The following is a 27,396-nucleotide window of genomic DNA, read 5'->3' as shown; positions in this document are numbered from 1 at the left end:
GTGCCTGTGTGTGTGTCCAAAAGAGAAGGAAGGTGGCGAAGGGAGGAGAGTCCGAGTGGGTGGAGGGAGGGGAAGGGCGGGAGAAGAAAAAGGTGGGAGGAGAGCCAGGTGGGAGGGTGGCGACTCACTCAGGACCCAGTGGGGGCAGCGCGATGAGGCGGGTGACCCTGTTCCTTAACGGCAGCCCCAAGAATGGAAAGGTAAGGGGATCGGTCGGGAGGAGGCAGGCGGGCCCGGCTGCTGAGGGCGAGGGCAGCGGAGTGCGGAGTGGGCTCGCAGGGCAGAGGGCTGAAGTTGGGGAGAGGGGTCGGGGGTGGGCGTGCGCCGGGGTAGGGGGTATCCAGGAGGTGACAGTCGGGTCCCCGCGGCCTCTTCCCAACCCCCGGATTCCTTCCTCGAGCTTGCCGCTCGACTCTCCAGCCGCCCTGGGGACTAGCGCAGGTCAGCTTGTGCTTAATGGTTCCCAAGTCCAGGTATGGGGCCGAGCGAACAGAGGGCTTGGGAGGGCGGCTGTCACCTAAGCGCTAGGTGCTGACGCTCCTTTTCCACCTTCTCCCCGAAGACCCCATTGCCCACCTCCCCTAGCTAAAAAAGGCGCCTGTTTCCACCTTCGTGCTGACTAATGGTCTGCCCCAGAAAGTGGTGGTAACAACTAAGGCATGTGAGATTGATCGGGTGAAAAGAATTAAATTCTATCAGTGGATAAATGAAATACTCTTCTATCCTAGGTCGAAGAGAGGCTCGAAAATTAGGGGCGTTTTCTTGATGATTCCCTCTCTTAGGTGCCCCAAGCCCTGCTGCCGCCAAACTTATGTACTTTTTTTTTCTTAATTTCTCTTTATTTGAGTTGTTTAGGGGACTGTGACAATAGGCCAAACGGATCGATTTGACATTACTCCTTGCTGTGTTAGGCCTTTGTTGAGGGTGTGGTACTAAATATTGTTCGAACGCCGGAACGTGCCAAAATGAATCCTTTTCCTCCTCAGCTCTTGCCCCACCCATGAAAGTTGTTCGGCGGCTTTGGAAAATGTGAGTGTTCAAGGCAGGCGTTTATGGTGTGGCTAAGTGACATTTAGAAGTAACTAAGCCTTAGCGTCTAACGTTAAGGTACATTAGCCGCGTATTACTTGCGGGAATACTCTATCTCCTGCATATTTTTGGAAACATGCTAAATTTCTAAATAGTGTAATTGTGCCACGGTATAAAAAATTATTTTCCAACTGTTCTGCAGTTTTGAGTAAACATGCTCAAAAAATTTGAACCTCAGTGTGGTTTGTTGACTCTAATTTTGTGTTCTGGTGTTAGAGATTCAATACTCACATAAAACAGGACTGGCATAAATGCAAGTTTTTGAATTTTCATAAATGCTGCCTCAAAAGATGTTTGCCAAGGTTTACATTATTTCTGACCATTATTAACTTTTTCTCGGCCTGTCTTGTCTGTTCAATACATTTACAATCTAACACTTATATCGTTACTAGAAGAAAGATTTAGTATATCCTAAGTAGTGTGTTCTCAAAAGCAGACTTCTGATTGACCTTTTTATCCAGTATCTCTGCTGTGTTATTTCATGAGGGACAAGGTGTTTCATGAAAGACAAGGCGTTTAGACCCAGGCATAAATATTTAACTCTGCTGTAAATCTCTTGTGAAACCACTGAATTTTGTTTTTGTCAAAGATTGGTTGGTCTAGTCTTGCCATATTATCTTTGATAAGTTTTTTTTAAGTTATCTAGTGTTGACTCTGTTAGATTTTTGGATTTAAGTTTTTATTTCCTTTAAAAATATTTTGCTAGAGAGCTTCAGAAGATTGGAAAAGCACATCTCATTAATGATAATTAAAGATAAATGTTAATGTTAAAAAAGATCATAAAAACCTAAACTAGAAAATAATAGTATGAGTCAATATTAAAAATAAGTCAGGCCATAATCCTTACCACTCAACTGGAAAACATATTAGATGCCAAAGTGGTTCCCTTTCACTTATTAAAACAGAAGTATTAGAGTCAATCTTATTTGACAAAAGAGAGCAGAATAATACAGAACAACCTGCAATTTTATAGAAAGTGACTGTAGTTAGCCAGGATGGCATAATCATGACATAATGTTCATGAAAAACGTGCTGGAAAAAAGCATTACTATCAATAGAGTTTGTTTTTCCCATCCACCGGTTGGAATATCAGTGTCACTTCCCCTATCTCCTTGTTTACCTAGCTTGTACTTTTGTTTTCTGGTCATAAGAACGTTTTTTCAAGTAAGTTAGTGTCCTATAAAGTTTGTTCAGTGATTACCAGACTGGGCCATGAACCCCGGGGTTAGGAAGGCACAGTCACCTCAGGGGACTGCATCGTTTGCTCGCCATGTCTTTTCTGTGTGACTGGTGAATAAACAATAAAGTGTAACCAGTGCGTATTTGAAGTAGAGAAGGCTGCATATTCTCTCAAAGTGCTTTCCTTGATGAGATGGTGCACCCCAGAGGCTGTGCGAGAAGATCCACTGGGGTTTAAGAAGAAATGTTATACCTTTGACTTACAGTTTTTCCTATAAACTAAAAAATAATGTTAAAACTTGATTTTATTTTATTCTGGAAAGACAGGTGCTTTCAGTCACCGAGCGTGTCAGCGGGTCCCAAGTCTTCTGAGAGGGAGGGGGTGTGTTCACACGGCCACCTCTTCGCTGGATGGATTCACTGGCACCTTGTGATGTGTGGAAACTCACAGGGACCAGGTTACGATCTGTAGTTTCCATTTTTAACTAAATAACCCTCACCAAAATGCCGAGTGGCTTTAAAAGATTCCTTCAAAAAACCTGCAGATTGAAGACAATATTAACCCTGCAAGCCCAAATAAGCAATGAGAAAATGGCAGAGCTACCCCTTCTCCTAACACAAACTATGAGATTTTTCAAAAATAGTGGACCTCTCTGGCTCTGAGAAGTCAAAAGCACCAGATTTTTAAAGAAGACTGTTTGAATCTTATTTAATAACTTTATATATTTTCTTTGAAATATTAGCTAATAATAAGATGAGGTCATCCCAATTAGCAAGCATTTAAAAATATTTTCTAGCACATAAAGACAATTTCAGAAAATTTTCCCTGATCATCCTTCTTTACTTTGTTTACTTTTTTTAAATTTTTCCATACTGATTTTAGATCAGGAAGAGAGGAAAGAGGGAGAAACATTGATTTGTCGTTCCGCTTAGTTATGCATTAATTAGTTGATTCTTGTAGTTGCCCAGACTGGGGACTGAACCCTCCACCTTGGCATATCGGGATGATGCTCTAACAACTGAGCTCTCCAGCCAGGGCTTTTCTTTTTTTAATGTTTAAAGTCACGTTTTGCCCTGGCTGGTGTAGTTCAGTGGACTGAGTGCCGGCCTGCAAACCAAAGGGTCGCTGGTTCAATTCCCAGAGCACACGCCTGGGTTATGGGCCAGGTCCCCAGTAGGGGGCGTGTGAGAGGCAACCACACATTGATGTTTCTCTTTCTCCTCTTCCCATCTCAGAATAAATAAATAAAATCTTTTTTTAATAAATAAAGGCAAATATAAAACTTCCATTAAACTAAAAAGTCCTGCTATGCATAGTGTACCATTTACATTCCCAATTGGTTGATAGCTTTTACTTGTCGTAGGATCTGAAATTTAGAAGAGATTAAGTTAAATAGTATATTATAGTGGTCATGAACTTTAGTAGACATGCTTCTCAATTTACTCCACAGAATGCTTCCATTCCAGGTATAGTGCTTAAATTATTAAAGGGAATAGTCACAGCGACATGGAAATTTCAGGTCCACACTGGGGAGTAAAACACACAGGAAGCAAATAACCTTCATAAGCACGGTCTCTACAAAGGCTCAGGCTCTCCGTGGGGACGAGAGGAGACATGGTGTGTCACACTTAGAACCTATGTCCATGATCCACAGATTTCCAATGCTGCTTTTTCCCAGCCATGCTGTTTGATAAAGAAAGGTGTACTGTGTACCAGTCTGTTTGAAACTTTTTTAAGCATGCTATTTTTAAATCTGATATTCTACTTAGTTTATATAAAAGAATATTAGTTTTGCAATAAAATTGCATCTCATTTGTATTAATATGCCCAACAGAGTCAAAGAAAAGCGATCTGGTTGAAAAACATGCCAAGAATCCCCTCCAAGTAGAGAATAGATACATTGGTTCAACTTAAGAGAAATTTTCAAATTTACAGAATTATAAGATTCTTTGCATTAATTTAAATTTTATTTTCTCTAGTTTATTATCTAGTTGATAATCTAGTTTGATTATCTCACTTAAAGGGTATTGTCAATTGCTAGATTAATTGTCAATGCAAAACAAAATTTTTATTTCAAAAACAAGTATCTAGAGCAATGGTGACCTTACAATAGATTATAACTTTAGACCTTTATTGAGTAAGTAACCCAAGATTATTGTAACAGATCTGGAAAACAAAACAGAAAAACTCACAAGAAAATAAGTCAGCCATTCCATTATCCGAAGTCAGCCACTTTTAGTAGTTTCATGAATGTCATCTATAATTGCATTTATACGGTGTACTTTGTGTTTGAACTTAGTATGTCAGTGGAGAAGACAACTAAATATAACTGACACACAAAAAGCAATGAAACACTCGAGTTCAACACTCTGAAAGCAGCGAAAATTTCATCCAAATTTAAGAAATATTTGTGAAAGGCCTACCATAAGCCAGGCAATGTAACATTTCATCAAGTGGATCATTTTTGAACTGGCTGTGGTTATTATCTGCCTACAGAGAGGAGGGGGGCGCTTGGCTTTTTACAAATTAAAACCTTTTCACTTAACCTTTTTAGTCTAGATAGAAAGTCAGATCAGGAAATACTTCAGTCAAATGACAAATTGTGTTTGATACTATATTAGGGCCGATTGTGGTGGTAATAAATTAAAAATTAAACTCAATTGATACTTAGAATGTGTTCCTGAGTAGCTACTTTTGCAACCTACAAGGAATCTCCTTGTGCTTTTATTGCCCTGAAAATTGCAAAACTTATGTACAGGGTTTCTTCCTGTCTTACAATCAAATTTGACTTCAGTGGGGAAGAAGGGGAAGAGGGCAGCTGCTCAACACTTCGAATAAAACAAACAGGTTGCAGAGCTGGATTCCCTCACGGTGTTGCTGTGCATGGCTATGGCATGGTCAAGTCGAACAGGACTGAAACATATTTCTTTGTTTTCCATTTTACTTTGCTCTTTGGAACAGCGCTGTCCAATGGGAGTCTGTGAGGGTGGAAATACTCCACACCTGCACCGCTCAGTATGGTAACCACTAGCTAATGCGGCTTGTGAAAGCCGAAATATGGCTAGTGTGATGGGTGGACGGAGTTTTAATTTTTAATTAATGTTAACAGGTTAGAATTTAAATAGCTTCTTTTAGCTAGTGGCTTCCAAATTAGCCAGGGCAGTTTTAGAACAGGTGGGTGGCCTTTATTTTTAGTTGTCTCTCAATAGGAGACAACTGACCCACAGGAAAAATGATAAGCCAGTCATATGGAAGTAGAAAACTATTCAATTTTGTGTGTTTTTGAAAAGGTACAGTGTTCCGCTCTAATGTTTAAATAGAAGTGCATTATATAGACAAATGTATTCAGTTTGCACCCATTTTATGATATGGCCAATGGAGGGAGAAACGAAAGGAAATGCTGAAGAGAAAGTTTATGTGAGTGGGAGGAAAAAGGGCGTAATCCGGCTAAATAAAGCCATGTAGAGATGTACAAGAAGCAGAAATAAATACGGGGAGAAAGAGAAAGGTCTATCTAGAAGATTCTAGCGTAGTGACAGCTATGACAAGGATGCTGATGTTGAAAGGGAGGATTTTCTTACCTCCCGCCCATAGTGCTTTCCAGACTGTGAAAGTTGTTTCACATTTGCTTTGGGCAATCTCTTGCTCCTTTGCATTTTTTTAATTCTTTTTTCTGTCTTCCCTCTTCACACCCTGTACACATACCTTATGTACTTTATTTCTCTTCATTTTCTCCCAGGAACATGTATATGCCATAAAGGTTAGGCCCCCAGGCTCTGTTACAGAGGTGAACAATGCAGGAATTACAGGGGGCACTTTTCATTCAAGCTCCCATTGTTTATGGTGTGTCTGCTGTATGCAAGACACTGCCAAGTGCTTTGGATTTTTTATCGTGGAAAAATATAATATAAAAGGTACCATTTTAGCCACTTTTAAGTGTATAATTTATTAGTATTAAGTACATTCACAAAATGTGTATAACCTCCCCGCTATTTATTTCCAAAACTTTTTCATCATCTGGAGCAGAAACTCTGTACCCATTAAGCAGTGACTCTCCATTTTCCCCTCTGTCCTGGTAACCTTTATTCTACTTTGTCTTTATGAATTTGCCCATTCTCACTCCCTCATATACATGGAATCATGCAATATTTGTCCTTTTAATTATCTGGTTTATTTTGCTTAGCATAATGTTTTCAAGATTCACCCATGTTGTAACATGTAGCAGAATTTCATTGTTTTTTATACCTGAATAATATTCCCTTGTATGTATATAACACGTTATTTATCCATTCATCTCTTTATGGACCCTTGGGTTGTACATTATTTTAATAATCCACGTAGTCCCCTTTAAATTGTGCTCGCCTGCAACCGTTCCCCAATATGCCTCAGCTTGCAACCCTTCCGGCTTTTCATCCTTATGATACAAGGGAGAACAGTTGGAATCTGAGTATTCTGCTATTGAAAGACTGCACCCTCCTTACTAATAAACAAATCCCTCCATACCCTGCTAACCAATTCACTCATTAACTAAAAATTAACTGCACTCCAGTCACTGGTGAGCCAAGGACCAGCCCTGGTTCTCATTCTCTATGGCCCATTTATCCCGCATCCGGTGGGAAGTGAGATGGCTGGGAGTGCTGCTTTATGTTCAGCGCCTCACCTGCTTCTTATTTGCAACTTTGGGAAGTCCCAACTGATAATGGTACCGCTGCACAGCTCAGCCTCTGCGAACCCGTAGCTACAGTCCTGGCTGGAGCAAGCAGTTCACTGCCCATACAGAGTCTCAGCGCTAACCAATTGCACATCCCTTGCCCATATATTGCACTGTTTAACCGAAAGCAGGACAGATCGCATCGGCTGCAGAGATCAGGCCCTGCAGCTGCCGTGTTTAGACGTGAGCTAAAGTCTGGCTTTTGTAAAGTAAGTAGTTACTGAAGAATTGTATGAGGTGGGAAGTTCATACCTTTCATATGGCAGTTGATGTAATCAATGTTTTAATAAACAACAGTAAATCATTCCTATTTTAAAAACACACCATTCCTATGGCCAAAGAATGCTGTAAAACCATCATAAACACTTCCTAGGTCTCAGGCACTTGGCTGAGCTCCTACCACGCATCACCTCCTCTCATCCTCACGACCTCCTTCTGGTGCAGGTGTGACAGTTCTCTTCGTTTCCGGGGAAAACAGCAGAAGCCTAAAGAGGTTAAATGATTGTCTCAGGCCAACAGACAGCTGGGCATGCCAGACTCCACGGTCAAGTGCGGGGCTGCAGGACTGGAACGCCGCTGCACGTGCCTGGTGACTGTCGATTGTTTTCGCTCAGGCACAGTTTCTGATTCTCCAGTCTCAGACCTCAGCAATATTGGGCACTAAGTAAATCATTGAGTCATAGAAGAAAAAGGGACACTCTTAAGAACCTCTCAAAATCTCCTTTTACATCATAACCTAATACTTTAGTCCTGTTTACAGTGTGATGGCTTGTAATTTATGAATGATGAAAAATTTATGTAAATTGCTCAAATTAATCTGGTGTGTTTTACAGGTGGTCGCTGTATATGGAACTTTATCCGACTTGCTTTCTGTGGCCAGCAGTAAACTCGGCATAAAAGCCACTAGTGTGTATAATGGGAAAGGAGGACTGATTGATGATATTGCTTTGATCAGGTAAATTTCACCTTTTTATAGGCTTTCTACCATGAGCTCTGAGTTTCTTGGTGCTATGCTAATTTCCCTGATGCAATGGTTTCATCACTGTTAAAGAGTTAGGGATTTTGGCAAATGATTGCCTAGAATTTGCTCTTTGGGATTTAAACCATTTGAACTTAGGGAGTATAGATCAGATAGAAAATCCTCAGTATATTCCAACATATTGATAGTCTTTCTGCATAGGTCATATATGGCTATGCGAAATTTCCTTATGGTATTAGAGATGGAGCTAAGAAGACATGCATTTTTTAACGTTAGAAATCTAATTGGTCTCTTTAATTTATGTGCTTCTTATTGTTCAGTTGATTTCCTACAAATGCCTTGGGTTTTATAAATATTGCAGAGATCTACTTCGGTGAGAACTTGCTAAGCGGAGTTAACTCATCAGTGATCCACCACAATAGTGGTTTTGGTTTGCTTTTTGGTTTTGGTTTTTAAATGTCCCAGGCAGAATTAATCTCTTTACAACAAGTATCTAGTTCACCTCATTCCATCCTCATGGAGTCGGAAAATTCTGAGGCTTAACAACGATGGGAAGGGAACGCAGACGCTGACCGTGTGCCAGGCGTGTTGCATTTGCTTTGCCCATGTTGTCTCATTTCACTGGCAGCGCATGGGTTTTGTAAAATTGATGGAGTGATGCTCTGTATTATAATAGTATTCACAGTTTCACTTTCATTTAACTCCAGGTCAGAATGGCTTTTCAATATACTATACATTCTGCCTTTGAAATTAATCACTTCTAGTCCTGCATTTTATAAATGAAGAAACTTCGGCAGCTGAAAAGAAGTTAAATGACTTATAGGTCCTACAATTACTAGTCGATTCTGTTAATGAGAAGAAAATGAATTCCATACTAGTCTTAAAAAGTTAACTGGCATAGTGAGCAAGTAGCAAAGATTATAAACTTAGGAGGTACAGATTTAAAATCCAAATGAAGTAGAATTTCTTAGGTTTTCAATATCTTCCAGATTCTTTCAGTTTTTATGCATAATTGAGTCACGTTGTTGAATGATTTACATCAACCTGAATTTCTTAACAAGCACAGACTGTGCATCTGAGGAAAATTCAGTGAGTCCCTGTGATGTTTTACAGGAAATAAACATTCCTGCAGCACAGAAGGTCACAAGCCTCCCGCAGGGTGAAATACCTCCGGGTTGGACGGTGACCGCAGGACCTGGGGCCGGTGGGAGGGCGGGCGCTGATAACCCAGGACTGCGGGTTGTGTGCCGGTCACTTACCTTTTGAGGGGAGTGGTGGGTGTAGAGTAGGTGAGTGTTCACAGCAGTTATTTTTAGTTGTGTTCTTTCAACATTTGATACAGAAGTTTATTTTCATCTCCAAAGTGCAAAGCAGCTGATGATTTGGGAGAAAAACCAGTAATTTATTTAGGATTATAGAACTGAAGTAAAAATTAAAAAAAAAAAAGAGTTGGCTCTGGCTTTAATCATACCTTTGGAACATAACAGTACATCCTTCAATCTATAGGAAAGCCAAATTCTAGTAATTGTATAGTGGGTTTTGTTTTCTTTTGTTTGTTTTCCATTTCAAAAGTACGTTCATGCGTAGGACCTTACTTGAATTTAAATCCAAAAACTGTTAAGTCGCATTTAAACAAAGAAGGCACTGGGAACTTAATATAGTCAATTTTACACTATAGATCGATAGCAAAGCCTGTCTCATCTGCATACTCCTGGGGAACAGTTCCTGTGTTCAGCAGACAATGAGTGTGCTTTCTGCATTTTGATGGTGGCTTTTTCCATTTTGCTCTCCCCCAGGGATGATGATGTTTTGTTTGTGTGTGAAGGAGAGCCATTCATCGGTAAGTGACTCCCTTGACAGCCAATTTTGTCTGCCAAAAAAAAAGGTTAATAGATGTCATTCTGTTACCTAGCTTACCATTAAAAGTGTTTTGTGGTAGTATTCAGATCTTCATACCCTTTTCGATTCTGCACTGGGTGTGTGTGTGAAGTTTTTTATTTGAATTGTAGATTATATTTTACTGTGGATACCTTATGTTTTCCATGCCTTTAAAATGCTCTAGATGTGTACAGCTTCCTTATCTATGACATGAGGGTATCCACATGAGGGCAGTTTGGGTTGTAGAAACTACAATTGTTTTGAAATTTTCTCGTTCGCAGAAGTTGTCACGTTTTCCTTCTTCTGTTACATATTTTTAAGCATGCGCTGCAGCGGAAGTCACGATTGGCCGTCCTCGGGAGTGGCCAGATCACATCCGTCAAAATCACGTGGTGTCGACCACACCCGCGTGCACGCAGGCCTACGCTGCCCTTTGATTCGGCAGAAAGCTTCCACAGTTGCACACGGCTTAAAGACAGCCAATATTCTCTAACAAGTGTTTGATATCTGTAGTTCCACGCACTCACACCCTGAACGCGTTGGTGTTTTTCTGAGCCATCGCCGCAGCCGCAGTTGGCGAGTGGCGGTGTTTCCCGGGAGCACCGCGCGGGCAGCCTCCCGCCCAGGAGCCAGGGCGCGCTCCCGCCCTCCCTGCTTGGGCGCGGAATGTTTCTTCTGATCTCTGGCTGGCAGGCAGGGGTCACTGAATTGGTTCACTGCATACATACAACAACAGAATAAAAAGCGGTCAGTTGGTGTTCGTTTTTGTTTTATCCTTATGAACTCTTGGATTTAAAAATATTTGGTATATTTTCATCCTCTGCATTAATTGACACCTGGATTATCCTGCTCTGGGGCAGGGGAAACCTCTTCAGGCCTTTTAACACAACCTAGTTGGTCTCCTATAGCTTCCTTGTTGTCTGGGATAGCAAAGTGTTCACCTTACACTTCTGTGCTAGGTCCCGACTAGTGATTTCTCCAAGAAGCCTTGATTTCTGTTAGTGAGGTTCACCGTGGTTTCTAGGCTTTGTAGTGGACAGAGTTGGAAATACATGCTAGCCAGATAAAAAATGTGTGGGTGTATATATACTTTATAATATAAACCTTCATCTATAACATAGTATGTGTCATATTATCTCATGGATTCATGCTAATATTCCAGGTATGTAACGGGATTGTAAGATTTTTATTTAACTTCTATCTTACATCTCCTTTCTTCCATATCAGTAATCTTGATTTTCAGGGACATTGGGAATGAGAGAGTAATAATGTCACATAATTACACATTTACTTGAGGCATTACCTCTTGTGTTTATTTACTCCTGTGTGTCTTCATTTCCAAAATTGTTTTTCTTTTTTATTTCCCATTGTCTCCTGAGTTCTCTCACCTCATTTCTGAATTCTGTAATTCTGGTTTATGTTATTCTTTCATACCTTCTGTTATTTGTTATTCACTTCTTTTAGAGTGTTTTGGACTATTAGGTTGTTTTTTTATCTATTTTGTGGGCATTTGTTTCTGGCACATTTCATAGGAATGTAATTTTTCTTAGGCTTTTTAAAAACTTGACATGGAATTTGATCTCAGTCCTTTTCTGTTGCCCGGTTTTATGAGAACTTAGTTTTCCGCAACTTGAGAAGGGAGGGCCGACTGAGGAAAGATTCCTCATGCCATGGCTCTAGAGTTCCCTTCTCTGTGGTTTTTATGACGTGTTAAAAAAAATACAAAACTCATCTTCTGATATATTGTGATTCTTTACACTATTGTACCTTTCTGACTTTTAGCTATAATCCACTTTCTTTGTCTCTGTTCCGTTCAACTTGGCTTCTTTTCCCAGCGTCTTGCGTGCAGTGTGGGACTTTGTCCTGCAAGGGCGTTTGGCCTTTGGCTGTGGGTTCTGAGAATTCCCTGTCACCCTCTTCAGCTCTGACTGCAAACTGTTTGCCTCACTGATGGTCAGAGTGGGCCTCGCCCTCCCACTCTCAGTCTGCATTTCTCAAATGCATTGCCGAGCTGAGAAGTGAGTATTTAGGGTTCCTTTGGAATTCTTAGGTTCACCCCCATACCCTGTTGTTGCCCTGAGCGTCTTCCTCCGGAGATGCTGACCCCATGCTGCTCTCCCAGCCGTTGGTGTTGATGGGAACACCTTACCACCTCGTTCTGTTTTAGGATGTTGTCTCTGGGTATGGGCTTTGCTGTCCTAGTACTGCTGGTACACCTTTATGTGTGTGTTTAGTTTTAAAAATCATGCTATTGCCGTTTTCCTCAAATCCCAAATGTAAATGTATTTCTTCTTTTCTACATGTCGTTGGCAGACCCTCAGACAGAGTCTAAACCACCCGAAGGGCTGTCAGGCTCTCACACGGACTGGCTCACCCTGAACGTTGGGGGGCGGTACTTCACCACCACGCGGTAGGTGCGCGTGCCTGTCGGGGGCCCTGTGCGCCTTTTGTTCTTGCGTATGCAGATTTCCTTAGAAGATGCTGAAATGCTGCTTAAATATACTGTGTGATTGGAAACCATTTTTTAGAGAGTTTCTTTTAAATTAAAGAAATTCGGTTTACAAGTCCTTCCAGAGAAGGCATGAAAAGCATGATTTCAGTGTTTTAGAACGTGCCTTTTAGGTATTCACTAAGGTATGTGCAACGCAAGGAGTAGTTAATACTATTGAAATTCATCGAGACTACAGCTGCTTATATTAGTAAGGGATAAGAAAATACAAGTTTAGATTAAGATGATTGTGCTATAATAGCTTGCTAGATGGATAGATTCGCTTTTAAAGGAAACTAAAACAGTATATAAGTCAAAGGGAGTGCCCATTTAGAAGGCTTCTGACAAACGGCCACTCACTGTGCCTTTCTGTCCCCACGCCGCCCCACCAGGTTAGAGCAGGCACCTTTCTGTCCCACCAGGTTAGAGCAGGCACCTTTCTGTCCCCACCAGGTTAGAGCAGGCACCTTTCTGTCCCCACGCCGCCCCACCAGGTTAGAGCAGGCACCTTTCTGTCCCCACGCCGCCCCACCAGGTTAGAGCAGGCACCTTTCTGTCCCCACGCCGCCCCACCAGGTTAGAGCAGGCACCTTTCTGTCCCCACACCGCATGCACCTTTCCGAGAGAGCAGCTAGGATCGAGTATGCTCTTGACTTAAACATGTTTGTTTATAAAGACAAATGGAGAAACCCATGTTCTCCCCTGAATTCCTAGGAGCACCCTAGTGAGTAAAGAGCCCGACAGTATGCTGGCGCACATGTTCAAGGACAAAGGTGAGTGCCCTGCGTCGTTTTCCCGCCTCGTGTGATCTATCTGTAGCCGCATTGACTGTGAGTCTCTGGTCCTCCCGTTCGTTTTAGTGATACCGATATTTTTTTACAAAAGTAAAAACTTACTGTTAGGTTACCCAGTTTTTCTTTCATAAATGTCTAACTTTGTTTTTCGGTTATGGGGGGCTTTCTTCATCTCAATGATAACAGGTGCCTGGGGAAATAAGCAAGATCACAGAGGAGCTTTCTTAATTGACCGAAGCCCTGAGTACTTTGAACCCATTTTGAACTACTTGCGTCACGGACAGCTCATTGTAAACGATGGCATTAATTTACTGGGTGAGTTTTCGATATAATTCCTCACATTTTTGTAAGCTTATGATTTTTATTACGTTTTCACTTGCTTAGTGACTTAGTATATCTTCATTAACTGAAGGGGCGCCTCAATGCCCTCCTCACACGGCGGCCCCCGAGCGCCGCGTGTGAGCTGCAGGGGCCCGCTCCGCGTGCAGTGTTCGCAGCAAGGGGCGCGCCGGGCCCTCCAGGTCTGCGGGGTCACGTCCTCGGATTCAACCAAACGCTGATCAAAGGCAGACCAAAACCAGTGTTTTTGATCCATGGTTGCGAACCCTTGCTTGTGGGGGGCTGATGGTTGCACTGTTCCGTGCCATCTTTACAAGGGACTTGAGCACCCACGGCGTTTGGGGTCCGCTGGGGTCCTGCAACCAGTCTCCCACAGGTTCCAAGAACAACTGAACTTTTGGGTGAGTCAAAAGGTATATGCAGATAGATCATTGACTGCATGGGGGTCGATACTCTAACCTCCATTGCTCAAGGGTCAGCTGTACATGAGTGTATACAGCAGTAATAAAAAAATGTTTTTTGCCAATCTGAAAAAAAATAGGTATAATTCTGATTCAGTCACACCAGATGGCTGTTGTTGTGTTGGCTGTTGTCATTTTTTTATTTGACAGTCTAAGGGAAAAGCGGTCAGTGCCCCTGACCAAATAGTCAGGGATTGCATGTGTTAAACATTCTTGGGGCGCACCGGTTGAAAATCACTGGCCTGTAAGTGTAGAAATAGATAGAGGCACAGGCAGACAGTCTTGGGGAGAGTCTCTCCGCGCCCCCTGGAGTGTTAAAAATACACGCATAGAGACTTCCAGTCAAGATGGAGGGGGAGGCGGACGCATGCCCCACCCCGCACAGCCACATCAGAGGGACAGCTACAGCAGAGAACCGCCGCCCCGATGCCATCGGAAGACCAGCTCAACAGAACGCCCATGAGTAAGGATACAAAGAAGAAATCACAGGAAGGCTGTGCGGAGGGGAGGGAACAGGAGACGAGCTGGTCCACCCCACGTGTGGCAGTTACAGATTGGAGGGACATCTCTGCTGCCAAAGCCCCCCTGAGGCGCGAGGGCCCCACCCAGCACCGGCACTGGGCACAGTGAAAATCAGCGGGATTCCTCCCACCCGGGAGGAAGGGCCACGTGCTTCCGACCCAGGCGTCCTCTTACAGGGCCTGGGGTGCAGGCTTGCTTACTCAAGGCACAGCAGCTGGGAGGCACCAGGGACAAACCGGAGGAACCGAAGCATCTGGCTTCAGGGTGAGGGCTGGAAAGGCAGCAAGCTCTCTCCCAGAGAGAAGTGCAGGCAGATGCCTTTGTCCTTCGCCGAGCCCTCCGGCCGCACTGCAGAGGTTAGGCCTCCAAGTCACCGATCTGGTGGCTTCAGGCATGGTGGGGAGTGTATGTGCCTACACACCTGCCACAGAATGTGGCCAAGGGTTTGGGCCTCAGGTGCCAGAGCCTTGATACTTTCAAAGAAAGCCTGGAAATCTAAAATTTCAGTGAAATCTGATTTTGAAGACATTGCAGGTTAAATATGCCACAATCAGCCTCCAGGGCTGCTAGCTTACAATCTGTGTTGTAAATCGTTTTTATTTTAGCCATTATGCAAAAATGATTATTATAAAAATGACCAGGTTTTACAAAACCTTTTCTTTTCAGCAGCTGTGTCACTGTGCTGCTTTTCGCTATAATGTCCCCCCCCCCCATCTGATTGCATCCAACCTCAGCGCTGGGTGCTCTGCGGGCTCCTCGGGCTCCCAGTGTCACCGCGCTGAGAGCTCCCTGCCTGCGCCACCTCTGACTCCGTGCGCACGGTGGTGCGGGCTGTGCTTTTATTTCCTGTCTCGCGTTTCTCTGCCGTTGCTCTTTTATTCAGTTGTTAGAGCTCTCACCTGATTCATCTTACATTGCGTTGTTTTTAATTAGTACAATTCCCACCAAACTTTTTACATTGGCTACAAGTTACCCCAAGTAATTAAACACTTTAAAATAACCTTACAATAATTTATACATCTTCTTCCCACTTAAACAATCTTACTACTTGCTCTTCCTAATTTATGCTCTCATCAGTATGTTTTTTGTTTACCTTTATTCTTTCTTTCATTCCCTGCCTTTAAGGACCTTCACTTTTTCCAGTGAATCATGTCTTTCTTTTACTTTTTTTCATTTGTCTTCAAAACACTCTTTCCCTGACTTAAATCATTTTTTCATTTTTTTAGCTAAAAATCACCTCAATTCAGTTATTATACTAGCTTGAGAACTTTTCTAACATTTCATTATCTGTATCCCTGAAGTTAACATGAATTTTCTGAAACCCAGTTTGATACAGAAAAAAAGCCCTGGCTGGTGTGGCTCAGTTGGTTAAGTGTCGTCCTGCAAACCAAGGGGTTACTGGTTCGGTTCCCGGGCAGGGCACATGCTCAAGTTGCTGGTTCAGTCCCCGGTCCTCTGTCTGGGCATGTGCAAAAGGCAAACAATGTGTGTTTCTCTCCCTTCCTCCCCCTCTCTCTCTAAGAAATAAATAAAAGCTTTATTTTAAAAAATCTTTTTTAAACTTGATTCTTCTGTAAGAAAGGTTTCTGAATTATACTTTTGACTTTTGCTTTGAAGTTTACTTTGATCATTTCTATCATTTCCTAGTTCAGTAAGTATAAGATATTTGTGACAAACTTATTCAGATCTGCTCCACTGGAATAGGTCAATGGAATGTTAAGATTAGGTGAACTAATTATTTTTTATTGGATCCACAATTAAATTACCGTATCAATTAAATGTGTGATAGAAGGATTTTTTCCCTGTGTCTTCTTTTAAGCACTTTTCAGAAATGATTTTGAAATATGGAAGCCGTTCATTCTATTAGTTTTCCATTTTTTTCTTTTGTTGAATGTAAACTACTTATGTTGTTTTACAAATATTTTAAAATATGCTATTGTGTTCTAAACATGAGTTATTTTTCTCCTATACTGATTGATAGCCTACTTGTTGAATTTCTCTTTTATTGTGGGAATTTAATGTAAACAGTTCTATCCATACTAAAACGAAGTTTTCTGTAAAAGTCAAATCATTTTTATTATGATAGGTGTGTTAGAAGAAGCCAGATTTTTTGGTATCGACTCACTGATTGAACAGCTAGAAGTGGCCATAAAGGTAAGGCTCTTTTTGTACTAGCCAATATTACATTTATTGTAGCTATTCCCAAAATGCTCCACTAATTTCTTAATATCTTTTTTCAAGAATTCTCAACCACCAGAGGATCATTCACCAATATCTCGAAAGGAATTTGTCCGATTTCTGCTAGCCACTCCAACCAAATCGGAATTGCGATGCCAGGTACTTAAAGCAGGCTTTTACATGAGCTATTTGTGTCAGCAAATCCATGAGTAATGTTTTGCATTCTTCTAGGATTTTTTTTTGGCCTCATTTTCCTTCTTCATGCAAGATATAATTTAATTATGAGCCATAGCATTGATGTAATCCCAAAATGGTTAGCAAAAAAGAGATGTGTAATAGCCTTTTTTATGGTCCAATTTTACTGCATGTAGAACTTTTTGAGTAATGCATAGAAATTTCAGCAATAAAATAAAAAGTCAATTGTTTGTACAGTTATGTATGGCTAGACTGTGGCAGTTACTTTTATGTTTTATAGCATTAAAGGTTTTAAAAACCACAATGTTGCCTTTTCAAAAATGACATCTTGAATTATCGAATTAATAAAATAATTTAAATATAATTAGGTTTCACAAAAATAATATTTGTGAACAGGTTTGTGGCTGACAGAGAGCCCTCTTCAGAAGCCAGGCTGCATTCTCATGCTAAACGGGAGCCCTCTCCTCTCCCGCCCGTTCCCCGGACACCCATTCCCTGTGTCTGTGTTCCATTCGATTGTGTCTGGCAATAAACTCCAAATGACTGAACCACCAATTGCTTCTAAAAAACTTGGTGGTTAGCTATAGTAATTAAATTTAATACAACAGATGGTTTAAATGTTGTGACAGCTTCTGTTTTTTTAATTTCAGGGTTTAAACTTCAGTGGTGCTGATCTTTCTCGTTTGGACCTTCGATACATTAACTTCAAAATGGCCAATTTAAGCCGCTGCAATCTCGCGCATGCCAACCTCTGCTGTGCAAACCTTGAGCGAGCTGATCTCTCCGGATCAGTGCTTGACGTAAGCATCATTTTTGTTACAAGAGGAAATTGAATTTTTAGTCTATTGAGCATTCTTTTTTTAAGTTGTATATATATTTTTTCCATCACCAGTTGATCTCCTTACACCGCCCTTCCCCTCAGTCACCCCGCTGTTGCCTGTGTCTGCAGGTCCTTTTCCCTTTTTGGTCTGTGGCGCGTTCTCAAAGGGCAAAAATTACATCTGTCTTTCTTGAAGCTTTTACTTAAAAAACTGAGGCTCTGAAAGTGAAATGGGTTGGTTTTGTAACTTCGGCTCACTCCTCCCCTCTGCATATGTATGTATGTCTGTTTACATGTAGGAATGTGTACGGGGGTGTGTGTGCTCAGGGTCTATGCACGTGTGTATGTAACCGTTACCTGTGCTGATTTGGGGTTAGATGATACATGTAGAACCAACAGTGAAATCTCCTAACTTCTAACAACTTTAGATTCCTTAATACCAAGGCCCATAACTCTGTAAGTTCGTATGTCTTTCGAATTAACACTTAATATAGTACTTGCTTTTAGTAGTTGAATAAATATTTATTAAATTTTATAATTTTCGTTTTATTCCTTAGTCACAATCTATTTTTCCATGAACCTTATGTCAGATCTAGTAACAAAGTCTACCAATACACATCTAGTACACCTTTCTTTCTTTTCTTTTTTCTTCTTTTTCTTTCTTCTCTCCTTATTCCATTTTATGATGAAGGATCAAATTGGTAGCAAAATAAGCAAAAGATGAACGGCACAAAGAAAAGGTTTGAAGAACCTAATCTTTAAATAGTGAAATGTGAAGAGGTAGCTTGGTTGGTAGTTTGTGTTGGGTTAAGGACCCAAAACAAAAAACAAACAAACAAAAAAAACCCGAAAAAATCTTAAATAGTCTGGATCATTCAATACAACTCTTTTTGAGTTCTGTTTAATTATAGTATTTCTAAATGTGAAGCGGAACCATATTCTCTCATCTGTAAATACTTGTTTTATCCATATGGTATAACTGATGTGAGGATCAAAATATAGATATTTGATAAACTGGTGTGCTGTAAAATTGTAAATGTAATTACTAGGGATGGAAATGGCTTACGTTGAAGAGCGTTGCCCACAGCGTGTCGGCTGTGAGAGTCAAAGCTCACTGTTAATTGTCCTCAGCATGTGACGGCGGCCGCTAATGAACAGCTGCGCAGCGCCCGCAAAACGCAGGGCGCACGGAGCACGGTGGCGCGCACAGTGCAGTGCGGAGCCGCCGCGCGCATTGGCTTCCCACCCCGTTTGCCCCTTCGGGCCGCGTGGCCTCGTCACCGGAGCCGTGCAGCCCTCCGCCTCTCGGGAGACGCCAGGGGCCGTCCCTGTCCGGCAGTCCCGCCCGTGCCGACCCTCGGTGCCGGCGGGGTGCCGCAGCGTTTCTTCCGCGTGCGCCGCCGGCCCTTGCTCGCTCTAGCCTGCTGCCTCGAAGCTGCGGCGAGGAGCGAGCTGTTGGGCATCTGTTACATCTCCCCGCCCGAGACTCACCGAAGGGTAAGGGCTGGGAGGGACCTGGAGTGTGACCGGCCGGCTCACGGGCAGAAGCAAACCAGAGACTCGCCCAAGCCCCCAGGCTAGTGTGTTCGCAGAGTTGGAACTAGACTCAGAAGCATGTGTTTTCTCTTCCTCATTTTCTTAATGAATTTTTCATTTGGAAAATGTCAGACGTAAACAAAAGTAGAGTAGTGTGAAGAACTCAACCTTGTACCTCCGTAACTCGGCTTCATCAAGTATCAGCACGTAAACCATTTTGTTCTGTCTATACCTCCCCACAGATTATTTTGAAGCAATTCATTATTTCACCTGTAAATATTTGTTTATCTGTTACAGGTAAGGACCATTTTAAAATCATAATGTTAACACCAATATCATACTAAAAAAATAACAGTAATAACCCAACTGCTGTCCTCAAAACCCAGTGCCCCTGTACAGAGAGAGGGCACAGCTCCGTCAGCTGCGGGCTGGTGGGCTCAGCAGCGCAGTGGCCGCTGGCGGTGGCCTGCTTTCCCGTTTGAGCACGAGAGGGTGACGTACTCTCTGTGCGCGGGGACAGAGAACTCAACGGAACTGCTCACCTGTTTGTTTCTTTGAGAGATTCCACAGTACAGCCTTGAGCGTGGGCAGTACTCACCGAATCTCCTCGGGAACTTGTGATAATGTTTACAGTCGGTTTCAGCTGGGAACATTGCAGGGAACTGGAGACATTTATTTCTATCAGCTTCCTGTCTTGTTGGATTTTTTCAGTACAAAAACATCCAGTTATCTTTTAGTTATTTGGTGCTTCTAGGGCCTCATTATCCTATCTGTCAGTTGGAGCTTCTGCACGGCCTCGGGTTAATGCACAGGTGTGGAAGGGGTGTGTGTGCATCTGTGCGTTGACTGTGGTTTCAGTGCTCCGTAGCTTACCTCCCTTCCACTGGAACTGACCATGGGGCAAGGAAGTGACACTTCTGAGACAAGGGTGTCCTTGGTGGGTGTGGCTATAACATAACTTGATCAGCCTTAGCATTTTAGATTTCTTCTCTGTTCTATGTATAACAACTACAATGATCACTTACATAGTGTCTGAATTGATTTTAAACACTTTAACATTCATATCTACTTTGATGGTCACAGTTTTGTGAAGGTCTAATGTTAATGTCACCCTTATAAATAGCTTCCTATCTTATCTAGTAGTTGTCAAAATTCAGACCTAATGGCACTGAACCCTTTGCGATACATTGACATAATTTAAAATTCTAACATCCATTTTCTAGCTTTTTACTCTGTATTTTTGCACTATGATTTGGGTGTTTAAGGTTGACAGTGTTGTATGGCAATGGTCAAGACAAAAAGACGTGATTAACAACTTGTTACTGATTTGTAGCCAGGTGCTGTCTTTAACCACTGACTTTTGTATTCTGACCTTTGAAACAAAGGTAGTCATAGCATGATTGAACATCAGAATGTCATTGACTGACTGCTACTGTAATAAGGAGGAGAAAATCATTCCCCCTAACAAGCTTATGTTTCCCTTCGCTGTACACTTCAACCGCCATTTGTCATGCCCAGGGCGGTTTATAAAAATAGAAATAGGTGTATCAGAGCTCGGACTCCCCAGCTTCCTTATCCGCACTTTGAAGTTTCACTGAAAGTGGGTATGCTGTTGTTGACTTGTTTCTTTTAAAAGAGCTATTTCTTAACACACTTCTCAGTCCGTCTTGAGTTCAATCGGGAAAGTCTTTATTGTGAACAGAAAATAATTGTCAGTGTATCGTATTGAGCTTTTCTTCCCTTTTCTATTTTTTTCTTTTACTGTGACAAGAGAAAAATTCTGAGATGTTCTAAATTAAAATCACAGCAGCTCGAGGGTGAAAGAAAGAGAAGCTAGCCCATTAATAGCTGTCAGGAGCTCTGGTGAAAGACTGCTCGTGTCCCTGTATACCTTCCGGACTTCAGGATTGATTTGCAGGTGGCTATTTCTGAGGTTACCCGAAGGAGGGGCGAGCCAGGTGCCCCTGGAGCCCGGAGCAGACCTCGCCCAGCCACTCTGCTGCGCCTGTCGCAGAGCCAGCCCCTCCCAGCCCCTCGTCTGTACTAATGTCAGCCCTTTTAGAACAGCTCACATTTTTCTCGCCTTATGGGATGTATAAAAACAGTAGCAAAACCCCAGGCCCGCGGACACGCCTGCCCGTCCTGCTGCGGCGGGTGGGACTCTGTGCCTGACCGGTCTCCTCCTGGTTGCCCGTAGCCGCCTAACACGCCATTTCTGTGAAAAAAGACTTCCAGCTGCGGCAGTTAAACAGATTGTTGTTTAACAACTGTTTCAGCTAATTTTTTATTTTCCAAACAAAATTCTGAACCTTAAGACATGGACGTCTCTCTTTTCTTTGCCAGTGTGCAAATCTCCAGGGAGTCAAGATGCTCTGCTCTAACGCAGAAGGGGCCTCCCTGAAACAGTGTAATTTTGAAGATCCTTCTGGTCTTAAAGCCAATTTAGAAGGTGAGGTTCCATCTCTAATTACCTTTCCTAAGGGGAGGACGAACCGTGAAGAAAAAAGCCCCGCAAAGCCATTGTCCTGGGTCAGACATAACCATGGGTGGCTTCCTTCTGGCGCCACATGAGGAGCACCGGGCAGCAGCGCCGAGCAGTCACACGCTGAGCAACACAGACAGCTCAGGGGATCCAGCCTCTAACATTTATGAGGCCTCAGCTGGAGAATTAGATGTCAACGTCTTAAATTTGCAAACAAAACAACATACTCACTTACTGACCAAAACTAAGAACTTCAGTGTGCACAAATCCAGACGGTTTTTGTCATATTTAGGTTTAATGTATTGTTTGTGAATTTCTTATTGCCTTATTGTATCTGTGCACTGGTCACTCTATTTACTTGCGTACCGAGAGGACATAGCACTTATCTCCTTTGTCATAAACTTATGGAGGCAATTATAAAAGTGCTAATTATCATAAGACCAAATTAAAGTCCTCTCTCAAAAATACAGACTAAAACATTCTCCATTCATGCTGTGCGCTAACACATCCAAACAGTGAACTCTGCGTCCGCGTAAGTCGGTCGAGACACTGAGATCCCTGGTTCAGAACCGTTTCCAAAAGCTGACAGACGGCGCCTGTTGTCATTCTCCCCCTTTGCATCTTGTTGCGGTGGTTTTGAAGTTAAGTGACTGTAAATACTTTTTAAATTCAACTAATCCCAAAACATGTTCACTCTAGGTGCTAATCTAAAAGGCGTAGATATGGAAGGAAGTCAAATGACAGGAATTAACCTACGAGTTGCAACCTTAAAAAATGCAAAGTTGAAGAACTGTAATCTCCGAGGAGCCACTCTGGCAGGAACTGATTTAGAGGTGAGTCCCCAACTTTTAAAGAGGTTTTCTTCTAGAATCACTGTACCTCACGCAAAATTTATTGAAGTCATAAAGTAGTTGGCTGGTAGAAACTTCAGGTGACAGGCCAGCACAGCCAGAGGGACAGCGTCACCTGGCAGCTGCTTGTTGAAACCCACGTGAAGTCCCGGGGAAGATCGGGACCTGGTCAGCGATGCCGGTTCCGGATCAGAAGGTTCATCTGACGTTCAAAGTTGATTTCATTTCTTTTTCTTATTTTTTTCGCACAGAGATAAGTTTGATAGATGCTTTATTCACTTAATGTGTTGTTTTTCTTAAGTTTTAATTTCAAACAATTGGATCAAATTACTTCTTGAACTGCTTGGGAAATTTAAACAATATCCAGGTTTGACACCAGGGTTAGGGAAAGCCTATTCTGAATTGGCATCATATTCTTTTTAAATCTCAGCGTGAGGCTGTAATTTGGCCCAGTCATCCTACTCATCAGCACCGTGTTCTACACGTGGCCTCCCAGCCGACTCCGCGCTATCGTGGCCCCGTGTGGGCGCGGTGCGGCCGGCAGCCTGCCCTCTGCAGTACTGGGCGCGCTCAGCGCCTGCTCAGTGCAGTGGCCGCCAGTCACGCGTGGCTGCTGAACCCTTGAAACATGGCCGGTGTAAGTGGTACCTGGATTTTTAAATTTGATTTAATTTTAATTCCTTTAAATAGAAATGACCACGTGTGGTGCTATCACATTGAACAGTACAGCCCTATCCCTGTACAAGAAGAGCTGGCAGAGATGGAGCTGTCCATCAGAGTTCAGCTTGCTGTTGATTTTTTAAAAAATGTTTTTGTCTTGTCCTCCTGATAGCTCTAAGCAGAGTAGGAGGTCCTGTTCAACTCAAAGGCAAAAGAACCAGCCTAAGGCTGAAGATAGAAACCTGGTTAAGCAGAATTAGTTAATTTCTTATTGTTGGTTCCTGTTACCTGAAGGGATGTTTTTTCCTTGATCTTAGCCGCCCTGTAGTCAGTGTGGTTAAACAGCCCAGGCTTCCCTCTGCCCAGCCGATCGCAAAGACGGATCAGGTCAACTGTTGAGAGGAAGCTGCTGACACTGTGTCCTGAAAACTTATGTGCAGTCACCCACTCTCTCACCATTATCCCCACTGTCCCCAGGGACTTATTCAGAACCCCTGTCGCATCTCAGTAGATCTCAGTAGAATTTTGAGAGCAGCTTCAACGATGGCGGGGGTTACATTGTTGTGTACATTTGTTAAAACTCATTGAATTGTACCTGTAATTTGGGGGATTAAAAAAGGTAATTCCTTGCTATAAAAATGTTGGGGTTGAGGAACGGAAAAATCTGTTACACAGTTTAGTTGTTAAATAAAATCTTTCTCTAAGATTTTTAAAAATAGTCTCCCCAGCCCTCCTATGCCTCATTGTTATTCTTGGGTTGTGGTAAAATTGTTTAGATAATATTTACTACATTGGAATCCATTCTGGATTTTAAATGACTGATTCTAAAATACATGATCAGAAGAGACATGCGTCCTTGTTAACCTGTGTGCATGTGTGTAATGTATTTGTGATGGTCAGCCAGAACATCAACTAGAGAGAACAAATACAGATACAAGAAAATCTGACTTTCTTCTGAAACAGAAGCTTTCCAGAAATAACTGAGTTTTATTCTATTAGGAACATTTTCCTAACATGCCCAGGAGTCATTGTTGAAAAGGAACAGGTAAAGCCTTAAATCTCTGTATTAGTTACTTGGGTATTGTTTCTGCCTTTCAGAACTGCGACCTGTCCGGGTGTGACCTGCAGGAGGCCAACCTGCGAGGGTCCAACGTGAAGGGCGCTATCTTTGAAGAGATGCTGACGCCGCTACACATGTCGCAAAGTGTCAGATGAGAATCTCAGGGCTGCAGGGAGAAGCTGAAGACAAAAAATGTTTTCCTTATCACTTTTATTTCTCTGCTCAGCTGTCTAGAAGAAATAACACTGTAAGGAAATTAAAAGGAAAAACATTTAGAGGATTATGCCTGTTCTCAGCGCTGCACAGGGAAAAAAGTGACTTTTTCCCATGTTTTGACTTTCCCAGAGAAGCACTCATTCAATAGACGTAGGGAAGCTCGATTAGGGTGCTGCCTTCCGAGTGGAGTAGGGGTTTGCCTGGCTTTGTGACCAGGAATAGTATCTATTATATTCGCTTTTAAATAGGCATGATGTGGAAATACTATACCATCTTGGCTTGAAATTTGAGGATTTTAATTTATGAGAAGCACAACGTATACAATTGTATTTATTGAGCCTCAAGAGGTATATGGATATTTAAATTGTGAACCTTCATGAACATTTTCAAGAGGTTGTTCAGGTTTGTGAGAAGCTGTAGCGATGGCTCGCCGGCTTTACCCGCCACACCGTGCGAACTCGGTGGCGCCCAACGCCCCGAGGCTTGCACTTGGGATTCCTTTTTATACGGTTTATTTTTTAAAAACAAAATAGTAGCTAAATTAAAGAAATCCTCCATTCCTGCTGACGGAGACAGTCGAAAGAAAGGTATCACCGTCCGTGATGCTCCGCTGAGGTCCCAGTGGGCCTCGGGGTGGGGCTTTTAGGCGAGCTCTCCTTCGGGTTTCCTTCTCAGTGAGTTCCACTCAGCACCAGGCCAGGCAGGTTTATTTACTGACGCTGCTGGCCTCCTTTCCTCCTGTGTAGTCAAAACCAGCACAGGAAGATACCGCAAAAGCAAAAACCCAAGGTGCGTTACTAATATTTATTTTAATGGCCAAATAGTTTAAGCAGGACCAGCTTAAAAACAGATATAAATGTCAGTCCACTGCAGCGGAGCTGTAGAATGGTTATGGATAGGACAAAGTCCCCTCAGGAGGCACCACAATTAATCGCAGCTAAACCTGTACAGTGTGGAATGGGGGATTTTAAACTGACTGTTTGATCATAGCCACCAAAAAAAAACATAAATAGAAACAAGCATTTGGCTGGTCCAAAATGTGATACCCATCCGTCAGCACCTGTGGTTCTTGTACGTATGTTCTCTGGTTTGGTTTGGTTTGGTTTGGTTTGAATGTGTGTCAGCCCGATGTTCCTGGTCATTCTGTCTCGGCCGCAGCAGAGACAGGGCCTGTCCTTCCTGACCAGGTAACCGTGTCCTTTCCTCTCCCCCAAGAGCAGGATATAAGCTGTGTCCAAACGGGTTCTCAGTTCTCCAGACCCATCTGGTTGAGACAGTGAATAGTTAAAAACCATTTTGTCTCCTTCGGGAGGATGGCATGTCTTTACTGTTTATGTAGCTCGTCTTCTATATACACATATGCAAAGCTTTCCTTCCAGGGAAGGGTATATACGCATGGTGGGAGGAGGTCAGACCTTTACAGGCCAAGGGAAGCAATTTCAGCAATGAATTATTTTCTTTGCTTTATTATTTTTACCAAAACAGAGAAGTATTGTATTAAGAGATATCTATTTTCATAATCAATATGTGCCTAAATTATATTTAAATCATTTCACTCTGTACTATATTTTCAATAATTATAGAACATGTTCATCCACTGAAGGGTACCTCTGTATACATAACCGAAGAGTGCAGAAGAATCTGAAAGAGCTAAACGTGTTCTCAGAAACTGCAGGGTCTGGTCTCATGTATACTGCATTAATAAACAATGTGGAATGTTGAAAAGGAGCGTCTTGTCTTGCTTTTGAAAAGAGATACAGCATGACACTTACTGTGGGTTCTTTGAAAGTGCCATTAAAGTAAATTTATTTGTTTAAGCATTATTTTATGATCCCCTTAAAACCATGCTCACAACAACGAAGAAATTTACAAAAAGGAAAGACTGCCTTCTAAAATTCATTCAGTTTGCATCACACCTTAGCAGATGAGCATTACCAGTTAGCTTTATGAGGCTGTGTAAATACATCGCCCTCCAACACATTCTGAAGTTACAAAATGGTATAACTTCCATTAGCTTAGTGATGAAACAGAGGCAAAAATGAGGTTGTTGGGGAGAAGGGCTAGAAAAAGGTTTTAAACCTAAATCAGCTAGATTATCTCCACTGATGAAATTTAAAATTCTGTGCAATTGTTCAGAGCGATGTTGTATGTTATGCTGTGATATAGTCTAGTTCTGTCAACTAGTTTCAAAGGGATTTTAGTAGGAAATAACTGTAAATTCATTTCCTTATGAAGGGTACCATTTTAAATCAAGAATATTTTCTCCAGTCCACTTTATGAATTGGTTGCTTATACTGTAAATCTGCCCTCAGGTCAACTTTGAATCATCTTTAATATATGAAAAGCCCTAGACTGGTGTTCATCTCCAAGGAATTATTATTTTAAAAATTAAAGGTACAGCTCTACAAAAAAAAGTTACTTTGTTTTCTGGGCTGAGCACCTTATTCAGGGTTAATTTCCTGACCTGTTCACCTGACGCATAGATATGTGCAGACGCGCTTCCTGCTGAGGTTCCACATCAGGCAGAAAAAGATTTGCATTTGGCAAGATGACTAAGGCATCGTTGCATTGTAAGAATTTTAAGATGTTTCTTCTAATGCAGAAAATGAAGCCATTTTCCCTGTAAAGCCATACTTTAACATTTAGGAGATTTTTTAATTTTTAAAAGATAACTATAAAATCCAATTATTGAAACACAATTAACTAAATGCAGCCCCATGGTAAACTTAGGTCTGTCCTGGGAACTATGAGAAGGTTCAGAGTTTGTCACTAAACACCAAAATTCTGTTAGATGCATGTTTGATTCTCTGATGCCATAGAAAGATAAATGTGGTCTTTGCCCTTCATATCTGTGACCTACAACAATACTAATGCAGACTTCAAAGACATAAAGCATAGTGATGAATTCATAGAGCATATGGCTGTGTTCATCTAAAAAGTTCAAAACATTATTCAGA

The 27,396-nt window shown here is 42.1% G+C and overlaps 1 protein-coding gene across 1 annotated transcript; it reads left to right on the top strand.

Moving 5' to 3' along the window:
- Positions 1–91: 91 nt before the first annotated feature.
- KCTD9 (potassium channel tetramerization domain containing 9) lies at positions 92–26,141 on the top strand. The gene is made up of 12 exons (XM_054578986.1): positions 92–200; positions 7,814–7,935; positions 9,756–9,799; positions 12,151–12,247; positions 13,040–13,098; positions 13,306–13,434; positions 16,528–16,595; positions 16,683–16,778; positions 17,465–17,614; positions 21,514–21,619; positions 22,352–22,485; positions 24,262–26,141. Exons 1-12 carry the CDS (start codon positions 153–155, stop codon positions 24,376–24,378), a joined length of 1,170 nt encoding a protein of 389 aa, XP_054434961.1. The 5' UTR covers positions 92–152; the 3' UTR covers positions 24,379–26,141.
- The last annotated feature ends 1,255 nt before the right edge of the window (positions 26,142–27,396 follow it).

This window comes from Pteronotus mesoamericanus, unplaced genomic scaffold (genome assembly GCF_021234165.1).
Source record: "Pteronotus mesoamericanus isolate MK-2021 breed Mesoamerican mustached bat unplaced genomic scaffold, CSHL_Meso_final contig_502, whole genome shotgun sequence".
Classification (NCBI taxonomy): Eukaryota; Metazoa; Chordata; class Mammalia; order Chiroptera; family Mormoopidae; genus Pteronotus; species Pteronotus mesoamericanus.
This window is presented reverse-complemented; position numbering and strand designations above follow the sequence as displayed.

What these genes read in the sequence shown, in the direction of transcription:
- KCTD9 (XM_054578986.1), top strand. Translation starts at nt 153, where the DNA reads ATGAGGCGGGTGACCCTGTTCCTTAACGGCAGCCCCAAGAATGGAAAG. An exon ending in GATGATATTGCTTTGATCAG is followed by an intron (nt 7,936 to 9,755) that starts GTAAATTTCACC and finishes GCTCTCCCCCAG; the next exon opens with GGATGATGATGTTTTGTTTG. An exon ending in CGGTACTTCACCACCACGCG is followed by an intron (nt 12,248 to 13,039) that starts GTAGGTGCGCGT and finishes CTGAATTCCTAG; the next exon opens with GAGCACCCTAGTGAGTAAAG.